At 42.1% G+C, this 14,261-nt stretch overlaps 1 protein-coding gene across 4 annotated transcripts in view; it reads left to right on the top strand.

Moving 5' to 3' along the window:
• Positions 1–14,261, top strand: part of PLA2G4A (phospholipase A2 group IVA) — a 120,378-nt gene that overhangs the window by 83,612 nt on the left and 22,505 nt on the right. For all 4 annotated transcript variants that reach the window (XM_033960800.1, XM_033960799.1, XM_033960801.1 and 1 more), the window contains 2 exons: positions 4,103–4,174; positions 9,893–10,135. In XM_033960800.1, the coding sequence (XP_033816691.1) occupies positions 4,103–4,174; positions 9,893–10,135 (315 nt within the window). The remainder of the gene's footprint in view (positions 1–4,102; positions 4,175–9,892; positions 10,136–14,261) is intronic.

Raw genomic sequence — 14,261 nt, 5'->3', positions numbered from 1 at the left:
AGCTCTTGTTTGCTCTGCTTTCCCCCTTGTTAATATGTGGAATACATCTGGTCTGGGCTTCCACAATGGTATTTTTAAATAAAAGGTGTGGTTACATATGTCTCCCAGAAGCGCACAACAAATTGCGCTGCAATTGGATGCTCACTGCCCTAAATGTAATCTTTTGAGAGCCACCTTGGGGCATATGTTTTTCTTAAATACGTGCTTTTTGGGGGAGGATCGTGGATCACATTTCCTTATTATGGCACGCCCGCTGTATTGTATCTCCTCACTTTTTGTTTTTTCAGTGCAGGGTACCTAAGGGCTTGCGCTGGTTTTTTTTTTTGCGAAAAGCTATTTTGTTGGGGAAAAAAGTTATCCTCTTACGATGGCTGGAGGCGTCGCCCCCAACCCTGCAAAGTTGGCGAGCGCTTATGATCCAGCTGTTACAGATGGAACGACGCATGGTTCCACATATGGAATCCAGGGCTGGCCAACGATTGCAGGACGTTTGGTCTCCTTTATGGAATACTTTAACCCCCGCAGCTCGTAGTTATTTACTCAACTTATAATTAGCTCTATCTTGTCCTGTGTTCTCTCTCTGGGCTTTCCGGCCCGCACTCGGGATTATTAGGCCATGGTGGTGACCTTAAGATTCCATGCTAATTTGGGAGGGGGGGGGTAAAAAATTACAAAATTGTTCTTTATGCTTCACTGATTTTTGTGTCCAGTACTTGTTTGGTTTGATCTGTTTATTGATGTCTATTGTTCCTCTTATCGCACAATAAAGATGATTGTTAAAAAAAAAAAAAAAAAAGTGGAAGGTAAGAGACATAGACAACATTCATTTTTCTAGTTGTACAATAGCCTTGCATGTTTGCCAAAGGTCAAAGTGTCATCAACTCATTTTTATTACACTCTTTTGGGAATTTTGAAACCTGTAAAGAATAAATTAAGCTTGCTATCTTTAATATAAAAAAACCCAAACTTTCACTGGCTTGGCAAGTCTGCGCCAGCCATATATCATCATGAATCATTGGCTTATGCTGTGCTCCCTAGTGAATCAACCATCCTGCTTTGTACCTGCTTTGTACCAGCTTCAGGGCTCAAACTGCCCTTCCAAATCCTAATTGTAGCTGAGATTAGTTGTTTGTAAAACTTTTTTTAAAATTTTTTTCTAACTCTTCAAGTTTCCATTCCTTACTTGGCAAGAAATGATTATTTAAGCACATTAAGTAAACATGATAAATCTGTATGCCATTGGAAATAATTTGTCCATAGATATACAGGCTAATCTTTTTACACCCACATGCTCAACAATGGTATATTTCCATGTAGGTTTAATCTTAACTGTCGTTTAATTCTTAAAACCTGAACATTACGCTGTTAAACTGTGTTTTTATATTGCATTACTGCTGGTATGGTTGTTTCCCACTCAGTTTTTCATTTGCTGCCAATCCACACATAACTAATCACATAAAGAATTTTGGTTGCTAAAGTTCCAGAACTGTCTCTTAAGTAGATATGAGAAATCAGCCACTTATAGGCGAAGAGAATTAAGCCATTCCTTCCTAACCACAATGCGGAACAATAAATATTTGTTTAAAATTGAGAAGATTATAAGGTCAGCTGATCAAGTTCAAGTTTCAAGTTTATTGATTTTTAATATACCAACCATCAACGAGTATCTAGCCGGTTTACAATAAAATACTACCATAGAGATAAAAAGTAGTAGTTAAAAGAAATGTCTATGGAAAGAAAGGGAGGTGGACATTAAGGACATCGACAAGACGGACTTGAAAGTGACGATTGAAAGGGAGGAGTGGGGAAAAGTTACATTATTAGAGATAAGAAGGGGGGGGAAGGGGGTAGAAAGGAAATGGAAAGAGAGGGGATAAAACATTAGGGGTAGGATCGCTTCTTTAAAAGCGGTTGGTGGATTGAAGAAGAGAAATTCAAGAGCGATTGAATGCGTCTTGAAATAGAAACGTTTTTAGGTTAGTCTTAAATTTATCGATAGATTTTTCTATCGATAAGCTCTATACAACTATGTACATTCTAGGTAATTCTATAATAAACATAGAAACATAGAAATAGACGGCAGATAAGTCTGCCCACCCCAATAACCCTCCCCTACCTTTCTCTGTGAAGGGATCCCACGTGGCGATCCCATTTTGACTTAAAATCAGGCACGCTCCTGGCCTCGACCAACTGCAGTGGAAGATCATTCCAGTGATCAACCACCCTCTCAGTGAAGAAGTATTCCCTGGTGTCACCGTGTAGTTTCCCGCCCCTGATTTTCCACGGATGCCCTCTTGTTGCCGTGGGGCCTTTGAAAAAGAAGATGTCCTCTTCCACCTCGATACGGCCCGTGAGATATTTGAACATCTCGATCATGTCTTCCCCTCTCTCTGCGTTCCTCGAGTGAGTATAGCTGCAATTTTTTCAGCCTTTCCTCATAAGGACAAGCACAGAAGCCCTGATTCTATCAAAGACGCCTATAGTTGGGTGCCTAGCCGACTAGGTGCTTTTTAATTGGTTCAATCAGTGCTGTTAATTAAATAGCATCATTAAAAACCAATTAAAAAAAATAATTTTCAGGTAGGAGCCTCTCTCGGTGGGCGCCATGTACGTGTCTACACTGAGGCACCTACTCGAAAAGTGTGGGTAGTTATGGGCGGAGTTTGGGCATGGAATGAGGCGCCAGTATTTTAGGCCGAGAAAACCCTGGCCTAATATACCAGTGCCGAAGACAGAGACACCTGCCGGCACTTAACTCGAGTGAGGTACCACTAGGCACGAATCTATGAAAGCACCTAACTTTGAACGACATGCTGTAGGGCCGTTTTCAACAGACATCACTGATTTAGGTGATGTCAGACTGTTTTTCTTTGTTGATGTTGTTTCAGTTTTCCTTTGTTTAAATAGAAGAGAGTGTGGCGCATTGGTTAGCTACAACCTCAGGTTGTGGGTTCAAATCCTGCGCTGCTCCATGTGTGGCCCTGGGCACTTTGAGCCCGCTGGGACAGATAGGGAAAATGCTTGAAGTACCTGTATGTAAACCGCTTTGAGTGTAGTTGTAAAACTACTAAAAGGCAGTAAGTACAGTGTTAGATTTCCAGTGTTGGGCACATTTTCGAAAGACACCATCTTCAAAATGGCAGTGCCCCACCCAGCACAGTATGTCCTGGCTATCTCTGGCCTATTAATCAGTTTGGACCCATGAGGGTCCTAAATAGAGAGAATTGCTGATTTCCTCTCTTTCCCTTCTGGTTGGATCTGTGAAGCGGTTTCTACCGTGGCCAAGAGTGCTAAAAGGTCGGACGCATTTAGTGCTGTACCGTGGCTTAGTATAAGGGAGGTATATTAGCTGGAAATTATCCACAGCTCCAGCGGAGAAAGTCATATTTAAAGGAAATGCTGGAGGGGGGGGGGGGGAGGGTGACCCTTTAAAAATAAACTTGTACAGTATGCCCAGGTTCTGCAGAAAACATGAAAATTGCCTTCCTCATCTCTGGAAAAAAATGCTTGAGTACCTGAATAAATGCATGTAGACCAGTGGTCTCAAACTCGTGGCCCCGGGGACCACATGCGGCCCGCCAGGTACTATTTTGAGGCCCTCGCTATGTTCGTCATAATCACAAAACTAAAATAAAACAGTTTCTTGATCATATGTCTCTTTGGCTATAAATGACAATATTATTATTAAGACTTAGCCAAAAGGAAAGATTTATAAACTATAAAGAGTTTTACCTCATGCAAAATTGTCATTTCTTTCATAAAACATTAACTATTTTTTCTGAGGCCTTCCAAGTACCTACAAATCCAAAATGTGGCCCTGCAAAGGGTTTGAGTTGGAGACCACTGATGTAGACCGTTCTGAGCTCCCCTGGGAGAACGGTATAGAAAAAAAATTGAATGAATGAATGAATGTATTACTGGAAATATCTGAAAGAAAAGCGAGATAGCCTTGCCATTAAAAAATAGCTTCGTAATTGAAAGCTTTGATACTTGAACTGAAATGTTAGCTTGAAAGTTGGAAAGTCTGATACGTCGGAAGGATATGACACAGAATTGTAGAGCATTGTCAACGTTATCTGATCTTAATTTCATATTTCAACAGAGAATATTAAACCAAAGCATATTTTCTCCATGGACAGTTCAGACAGCGATGATGAATCACAGGAACCAAAAGGTATGTGGTATAGCTTAATGTTCTGTTATTTTTGGGCAATAAAGATCAACTGAAAAAAAAAAAAATATGGGTCATACTGTTATACTGGCCAAACATAATACATTTCTTGAAGCTAATAGTCCTTTTCCTCAAGTAATACAAAAAAGATCTGTATCTCCTTTAGGTTGATTTCTTTACGTATGAGGGGCTGCCGAAAAATTTTCAGCCCAACCAACAAAGTTGGGGCAGTCTCCGTTGAGGGCTATACACTTAGTCCAGCGATTTCCCTCTTTTTTTTTTTTTTCTTCCGTATTTTCCTGACAAAACGAAAAAAAGTAGCCAATCACTAGACTAAGTGGCTCTTGCTTGGTTAGATTGTTCCGAGTGAGTCGGGAGTGGATGTTCAGTGGCATTGAACCAGACAAGTTCCATTCTGACTGCCATGGCAGGCCCCAGTTTTGCGGGCGGTAGAGTTTGGATGCAGATGGGAGTAATGCAGGCCCTGGAGCTATCCGTTGCCGAGGCTTACATACCTAATTGGGGAGGCCAATGCTCAAAACTAATGCAATCACTAAGAGGGGAGTTCGCACTCACATTATTGTGCACTGAAACCATTAGCACAGACCACATAAAAATTCATTTGCATGCGAATAGAATGCTAGGTATAATCAAGAAGGGTATTACAAGCAGAACGAAAGAAGTTATCCTGCCGTTGTATCGGGCGATGGTGCGCCCGCATCTGGAGTACTGCGTCCAATATTGGTCACCGTACCTAAAGAAGGATATGGCGATACTGGATAGGGTTCAGAAGAGAGCGACACGTTTGATAAAAGGTATGGAAAACCTTTCATACGCTGAAAGATTGGAGAAACTGGGGCTCTTTTTCCTGGAGAAGCGGAGACTTAGAAGGGATATAATAGAGACGTACAAGATTATGAAGGGCATAGAGAAAGTGGAGAGGGACAGAAATAGAGAGAGAAAGGGAGAGAGAGAAAGAGAGAGAGAGAAAGATAGGAGAAACTGGGGCTCGTTTCCCTGGAGCAGCGGAGGCTTAGAGGGGATATGATAGAGACTTACAAGATCATGAAGGGCAAGAGAAAGTGGAGAGGGACAGAAATAGAGAGAGAAAGGAAGAGAGAGAGAGAAAGATTGGAGAAACTGGGGCTCTTTTTTCTGGAGAAGCGGAGACTTAGAAGGGTATAATAGAGATGTACAATATCATGAAGGGCATAGAAAAAGTGGAGAGGGACAGAAATAGAGAGAGAAAGATTGGAGAAACTGGGGCTCTTTTCCCTGGAGAAGAGGAGGCTTAGAGGGGATATGATAGAGACTTATAAGATCATGAAGGGCATAGAGAAAGTGGAGAGGGACAGATTCTTCAAACTTTCCACAACTACAAGAACGAAAGGGCATTCTGAAAAATTAAAAGGGGACGGATTCAGAACCAATGCTAGGAAGTTCTTCTTCACCCAATGGGTGGTGGACACCTGGAATGCGCTTCCAGAGGGAGTGAAAGGACAAGGTACGGTATTAGGGTTCAAGAAGGGATTGGATGATTTCCTGAAGAAAAAGGGGATAGAAGGGTATGGATAGAGGATTACTATACAGGTCCTGGACCTGATGGGCCGCCACGTGAGCGGACTGCTGGGCACGATGGACCGCTGGTCTGACCCAGCGAAGGCACTACTTATGTTGTTATGCATGTTAATGCGGTCATTATACACCCTTTAGCCACACCTAAAAAAAAAGGTTTCTCAAGTACGTTTAGCATGGGAAACTTAGTGTCGGGTCCAGGGCAGCATTAGAAAGGCTGGTTGAAAAAGGAGGTGTCTAGTCGCACCCCTTCCCTCTATCCAACCCAGCCACCTTGCTGCACCAGCCCTCCAGAAATACTCTGGCGGTATAATGGCTCTCCTCCTGACCCAATCTATTTTGAGCATAATTTCTCCTTCTCCCAATATAAAAAATTGCCTTCCTCTAGTCAAAAAATGTTCTGGTGGTCTTGTGGCCCCTCCTCTCCCTCAAGTCAAAAAATACCCTGTTAGTCCAGTGCTAGGGTTGCCAGAAGAAGACCTGCAGCCACGCCCCATTCTGTCTTCAGCTTCCCCCTGTTCCACCCCAGCCCCGCCCCCCACACAAACCTTCCCTGAGTCCGGGTTGCATCTGGAGGGCTTCCAAGCATGCGCAGATGCGACATGATAATGCCACACATACGAGTGCATGCGTGTGACATCATCGCATCTGCGCATGCTTGGTGGCTCTCGCGCTGCTCCCGACGATCATTGGGTTCCTATGAGCGTCGGGAGCAGCGCGGCCATTCAGCGCGGCTCTCTGTGCTAAAAAACCGCTAACGCGGTTTCGTAGTAGAGGGGGTAGGTTTCAGAATTGTAGGTTCAGTTACAGCATTTCATTGATTGCATGAAAAAGCCAAAATGTCATGGACAATGCATACACGCTCATCTAATTTTCTCTGTTTCAGTCATAATGCAATGCATAAACCCTTTACTTCTTTGCAACCAGAGAGCCAAGTCTGTTCCCGCCTGTCTTTAATGTTGTTACTGTTTTAGTTTTACTACTACTTCTACTAATTTCTGTAGACTAGATGTACGCAGCACTGTACATCAAAACATAGAAGAATCAGTCCCTGCTCAAAAGAGTTTACAAGATAAGACAAACTGGACAAGAAGGTGCCTCGATACATTGCGCTCAGGTGGGGGAATTACAGAGGGAATGATAAGACAGATTTTGGTGCTTAGAAGGTGAGTTGGAGTTTGGAATTGACAACATCTTCAAAGAAGGGGGCTTTAAGTTTGGATTTTAATACTTCCAGAGACGGAGCTTGGTGTATCGAGTCAGGCAGTTTGTTCCAGGCATACGGTGCAGCAAAGCAGAGGGAACGGAGTCTGGACTTGGCTGTAGAGGAGAAGGGTACAGATAAGACAGACTTTTCTGATGAGCAGAGTGCCCGGGGGGGTGAGGGTGGCGGCGGGAATGTGGGGAGAAATACTGAGGAGCTGCGGAGTGAGTACACTTGTAAATCAGTAAGATACGGAAATGGATAGGGAGCCAATGAAGTGACTTGAGGAGATGGGTAATATGGATATAGTGACACTGGCGGAATATGAGGCGTGTAGCAGAGTTCTGAACAGATTGAAAGAGCGAGATATAGTTTAGCGGAAGGCCAGTGAGAAACAGTTTGCAGTAGTCTAGGTGAGAAGTGATGAGGGTATGGATGAAGATCTTGCCAGTGTGCTCAGAAAGAATGGGTCTGATTTTAGCGATTATTGTAGAGAAAGAAAGAACAGGTTTTAGCAGTCTGTTGCATATGTGAAGAGACAAGGTGCGGTGGCGGCAAAGAAAGCAAATAAAATGTTGGGCATGATAAAGAAGAGAATCACGAGTAGATCAGAGTGTGTCATAATGCCGCTTTATAGAGCAATGGTCAGACCACACTTGGAATACTGTGTCCAACACTGGTCTCCTTATCTAAAGAAGGATTTAAACTGCTCGAGAGGGTGCAAAGGTGAGCAACGAAGCAGGTAAAAGGTATGGAGAACTTGAACTACGAAGAACGGCTTAAAAAACTGGGACTGTTCTCCCTTGAGAAGAGGAGACTGCGAGGGGATATGATTGAGACTTTTAAAATAATAAAAGGAATCGACAAGATAGAGCAGGACAAAAAGTTATTTACGATGTCAAATATGACTAGGACAAGAGGTCATGGACTGAAGCTGAGGGGGGACAAGCCCAAGACAAATGCCAGGAAGTTCTGCTTCACACAGCGAGTGGTGGACCCTGGAACGCTCTCCCGGTGGAGATTGCTGCGGAACCCACCGTTCTAGGATTTAAGGGCAAGTTAGATGCACATCTCCTCGAAAGACGCATAGAGGGTTACGGGTGACTAAGTTTTTCACCAGGTTACACCTGGCTGGGCCTCCGCGTGAGCGGATCACCAGACTTGATGGACCCAGGGTCTGATCCGGTGATGGCAATTCTTATGAGAAAGAGAGAGATGAGTCCAAGATTAGCCCAAGGTTGTGAGCCAACAAGACAGGGAGGATGAGGGTGTTGTTCACCAAAATAGGGAATGGGGAAAGAGGAGAGACGGGTTTAGGTTGAAAGATAAGGAGCTCAGTCTTGAACATGTTTAATTTTAGATGGCGGAGAGCCATCCAGGTAGCGATGTCAGACTTGTAGGTTGAAATCCGGGACTGAATGTCTCTTGAGATTTTAGGTGTAGAGAGATAGATCTGCACGTCGTCGGCATAGAGGTGATACTGAATGTCATGGGAGTAGATTAGAGCGCCAAGGGCAGAAGTATAGCTTGAAAAAAGAAGTGGTACCAGACATAGTCCTGAGGTACACTGACCGACAGTTTTCCCCAGCCTTTCTTCTGGTTTGCTTCTAGTGAATTGCTTATATTAATGCTATTTATATATTGCTTTCTTGGTCCACAAACTATTCCTTTGCAGAATAATCATCTAAACGCTACACTACTCGAGCATAAAAATCAGAACACTCAAACCAATGGGCCATTTTTAAGCCTACTGCTCCTATGGGGAATATCAATATTGGACCTTCTTCATGCTTACCAAAGGAACCTCTTCAACCCCATCCCTCTATACCTTCAAAACTATTTCCAGTGCAATAGATGGGTCATTCTGGACAAGCGGGTTATCTCCCTATGGCCGTGAGCCATATGCAGAAAGAATTGACTCTGGATATTTTTTCTTTGATTCTCCTACTTCACTGGGAGCTCTACTGCCACCTGTAGTTTTTCCCTTCTGCATAAGAGCTGGAAGGAGTATTTCTGTTCTAAAATCCGGAATGGATTCCTTCTGCATATATCTCGCAACTAAGGGGAAATAATCCGCTTGTAAAGAATGACACACCTATCTACTGGAAAAAATATTATCAAGGTAAGGACATAATCTATTTATAAATTACTTTGGACAATCTTGTCTTTGTATACCGAGTCATCATTCTGAGAAAGCTCGACTCGGTTTACAGCAATTAAATAAACAGGGAATGATTTACAAATGATAAATAGAAGATAATAGCAAAATTTCAAAAGAACTAATTTTCAAAATGTTTGGCAAGCAGAGTAGTTTTTAAAGATTTACGGAAAAATTGAAATGAACTGGAACTCCTTAAAAAAAAAAGGGGAGATCATTCCAGAGTTGAGAGAGTTTAAAGACCAAAGATTGACTGAAGATCTTGATTCCTTTAATCCCTTTTTTAGAAGGAAGGGAGGGTTTAAATTGTTGGATACCTCTTGCAAAGGAGAATCGATAGTAAGAGCTTGTAAATAATACTTTTATGTGGCGTGTCATTGGAATGCCTATAATTTTTTCAGGGGAACATATAATTTCCTCCTCTTTCTTTTCTCATATTTAGATCCTTAAATTTAGGGCTCCTTCTATGAAGGCGCGTGACTTTTCATCACGCGCTAACCCCCGCACTAGCTGAAAAACTACCGCCTGCTCAAGAGGAGGCGGTAGCGGCTAGCGCGGCCGGTGGTTTAGCACGGGCTATTACGCACATTAAACCGTTAGCGCGCCTTCGTAAAAGGAGCCCTTAATCTCATAAGGGTTTTGGTGCAGATCATGCGCCATTTCAATAGCACTTCCATGAAGCAGCTTGTGTTGCGAAACGCTATCCATGCACCCAGTTCTACGAGATATCGCTACCTCTGATGCTTTGTCGCATCACTCCTTAACTCTGCAAATTTGGAAACAGGTACGGAAAATCCAGAGGCTGAAGAGGAGTACCAGAGGAACAACCAAGCAAGCTGGGTTCAACGCATGCTTATGGCCTTAGTGAGCGACACTGCGCTTTTCAACACCCGCGAAGGCCGAGCAGGCAAAGTGCACAACTTCATGTTGGGGTTGAATCTCAACGCCTCCTACCCGATATCTCCTCTGTTGGGCTTTGAAACCCAAGAGTCTGTGGATGAAGACGAAATGGATGCTGCCGTTGCAGGTTGGTGATATTTTTTCACTTACGTAAATCAAAATATTGGTTGGGGGGTTGCAAGTATGGCCCTGCTTAAGAAAAATGCGAATAAACAGAACCTAATGAATGTTAGAATTTTTTTTTTTTGCTTTTGGTGTAATACATTACTGTCACAACCTACTGGAATAACCGACTAAATCAATCCTCCTCAACCAGACACAGAAGATCCCACTCACTATTCACTCACCCATCATCCAAAGATGTCAAACGAGAAAAATTTTATGATAACCTAATAGCCTCCAAAGCAGCTAAACTGGACAGACAAATCACCACTCTGTTATCTTCGACTACAGACTACAAAGCCTTCAGGAGAGACATTAAAACCATACTCTTTGAAAAACACATAAAACCTATCCAGCACAACCAATCCCAACCCAATATCCAACACTCTATTTACCCTTAGATCTCTCTAATACTCTTCTATCTACCAAACGTTATCTAAAACCCATAATTTCACCCTATTCTTATCTCCTAAAGACCTCCACTTCCCTTTGGTAACTCTTTACCCAACGTATATTATCTTAAAAATTCTATGTCATCGCTTATTCTATTCCTTCAAATTTTGAATGTAATTTTTGTTTTAGTTTGGATGTAATCCGCCTTGAACCGCAAGGTAATGGCGGAATAGAAATCACTAATGTAATTACATTTATAAATGAGTATTTGAGCAGCATTTTTTTTTCTCGTTAAGGGGCCCTTATACTAAATCAGACTGGATGGACCACTCGGGTCTTTACCTGCCATCATTTACTATGTTACCACGTTTGTTACTATATTAAATGCTAGCATGTGTTTAACATGAGAAAAAAAGCTTATTGCAAAACACATTATCCAGTTAGTGCACTCACATTCGCACCCATTTACCCCTTAATTCTGTATAAGGCGTTTTGATTTGTGTGTACAAATTTTGAGTGCATGCTCAATTTGCGCCTGCAACTTATTTGAATAATGAGCCAATTAGTGTCGATTGGCTTCTTAACAATCAATTATTAGCATTAATTGGATTTAATTTAAATTTATGCATGAGATCTGCGCCTAAAATTTACTCATAGCACCAGTAAGAGTCACGGAAATGGGAGGGTCGTGGGTGGTAGTGGTCCTCAAATTTATTTGCATAATTTGAAAATAAGGGGCATCCACACCTAATTATCCCCTCTCTTCCACTTCTCTCACCCCTCCCTCAAACGACCAACTCTCCCAGTCCCCCCCCTTTTTTGATTCCCCCCCATCTCACTACCTCCAATGACCTGTACAATCCCCCCCTCTCATGCTCACCTTAACCACCTCATTGCTTGTAATTATGATCAATTGTAAGTTCTTGTTAAATTTTGTTTATCTGTTGTGAAAACTCCCCTCCTCATGCTCACCTGAATATCTACATTACTTTGAACCGCCTAGAACTCCCTGGGTATGGTGGTATACAAGAATAAAGTTATTATTATTATAATTTAGGCATAAGGGTTTTCACCGTGTGTCAATTGGTGGAAATGGATGTATCTAAAGTTAACAAAAAAAAAAAAAAAAATTGCTCCACTTATTAGGCTGAGAGTATTATTCCAACGGAAGAAAAAGCCTCAGGTTTCAATGCTCAAACCGCCTTCACCAGTGGTCTCAAACTCAAACCCTTTGCAGGGCCACATTTGGATTTGTAGGTACATGGAGGGCCGCAGAAAAAAAAGTTAATGTCTTATTATAGAAATGACAATTTTGCATGAGGTAAAACTCTTTATAGTTTATAAGGCCTGCATGTTCCCCTCTTCTTTGCAGCGTCCTCCAGCTTCTCCCCTGGCCTCCCGGTCTTAGTATCAGCTAATTACCATGCCTGCAGAGAGGATCGCCGGTGCTGTCACATTCCTTGCAGGCTGCCATCGGCCTACGCAGCACATTCCCTCTGCCGCGGTCCCGCCCCTCCTCTGACGTCAGGGGTAGGATCGCGGCAGAGGGACCGTGATGCTGAGGATGACGGCAGCCTGCAAGGATCGCTACAGCACTGGCAATCCTCTCTGCATGCTGCTGTAATTATCTGAAGGTAAGAGCTGGAGGCCAGGGGGGAAGCCAGAGGACGCTGCAAAGAGCGGGCAGCACTAGTACAGACTGCGGGCCGCAAAATAGTACCTGGCGGGCTGCAAGTGGCCCCCGGGCCGCGAGTTTGAGACCACTGGCCTTCACCCACATCATCGGCTGGGAAAACCGTCCGTGTAGAATATACAATTGCCACTATGCTAATCTTAATGTGGGACTGAGATGTTGAATAGCAACGCCGATAACTGTGTTATAGGATTTAAGTGGCATCTTTATTAATAGCCAACGTTTCATGGTACTAGACCGTTTCTTCAGAGCTCTTAGACTCCCACTATCTTCGCAGAGTTCTGTAAAAAATAATTATATGAAAAGATATCACTCGTCTTTCTTAAATATTATAACATTCTTTTTTATATTCATTTATTTATTTATCAATTTTCAAATTAAATTACGAGAATTAACTCTTGTTACAGCAATACTGCTTGAAATTAGAAGAAAAAAAGTCTTTATACATTGAAAGAAACAATCAATAGCACCTTAGAGCTCAATCAGTAAAGGAGGAATTACGATAGGTGAAGAGAAACCTATTATTCATGCAATTCAACAATCATAGGAAAGGCTCAACAGCATTCTTAAGAATCCCTTTTTTTTTTATAACTACTCTTCACCATAACTTAACTAAACATTCCCTGTGGTCAGCTTGATGTTACCATAATCACACAGTTCATACAATTCCCACTGTATTGAAAGGAAGTACTGTGGGCACCAGAATAAAGACTCAACATACAGCTTGTGGGAATTGTATGAACTGTGATGACCCTTGAGGAATGGGAGTGAAGACCTAGGTGGAAGTTTCTGAATTCTGAAATCTGTCCTGGTGGTTCACCAGACAATCGGGTTTTCAGGATATCCCTAATGAATATGCATGAGAGAGATTTGCATGCCTTTTACCGCCATTATATGAAATCCAAAAAAAAGAAGCAAAAAACAGTGGAATCCAATGTTCTTGACGTAATCTTTATTGAGATCCAATTTTGGCAAATATATCCACTTTAAAGAGCAACTGACAATAGCAAAGAAATCAAAGCTATTGACAAACTCAGGATAAATCGAGACATCATTATTAAGCCAGCTGATAAGGGTTGAGGCATAGTCATCATGGATCGCATAAAGTACACCAATGAGGTATACAGACAAATCAGTGATAGAGAATTCCATAGATGGTTAGAAAAAGATCCTACCAACACATCAGATAGAAACAGCACAAGCAGCAGGCATGATTACACTTAAAGAGAAGTCCAGTCACACCAACTATTTACATTCTTCTGAAAATCCATAAGTCCACAACAGACCACCTGGGCAGACCTATTATGTCTGCTAATGGATCAATAATAGAACCGCTCTCTGATTTTGTTGATTATTTCTTACGTCCTTTTATCCCAAATATTAAATCATATGTGTGGGACTCGTCCCACATGATCAATATCCCAGATGACTTTGATGGTAACCTAGAAGGAATATATTTGGTCACACAAGATATAGAATCTTGTATACTAATATTCCACAAGCAGAGGCTATCAACATCATCGAGAAAACATTACAGAATAGAGACACCCACCTGAGAATTCCAAATCGACTCATCATCACACTTGAGACCACTGCCCTGACACAAAACGATTTTTGTTTTGAAGGAAAGTATTACATGCTCTGGGAGCCCAATTTGAAGACACATATCTCAACGATCATGAATTCAAAAATGAACTTCGATTATACAAATGGGTCCACTACCAATTGTTGTGTCAGTTGCTCTTTAACGTGGATATATTTGTCAAAATTGGATCTCCATTATTGGATTCCACAGTTTTTTGCTTCTCTTGTTTTGGATTCCCTTTGACTGTGGAACTCTTGGGCTTTTTGTTGTTTACCCCCACCTCCATTATATGAAAATCTCTCTCATGCATTTTCATTGTCCGATAGGCAGCTATTTAATTAACTGAAACCCCCCCCCCTCCCAAGCTTAGGCTTTAGGTTAATGCATTTTCATTAGGGATATCCTGAAAACCTAACTGGT

Source organism: Geotrypetes seraphini, chromosome 10 (genome assembly GCF_902459505.1).
Source record: "Geotrypetes seraphini chromosome 10, aGeoSer1.1, whole genome shotgun sequence".
In the NCBI taxonomy this organism is placed as follows: domain Eukaryota; kingdom Metazoa; phylum Chordata; class Amphibia; order Gymnophiona; family Dermophiidae; genus Geotrypetes; species Geotrypetes seraphini.
Note: the sequence above shows the minus strand (reverse complement) of the source record. Positions and strands in the feature narration are given on the sequence as shown.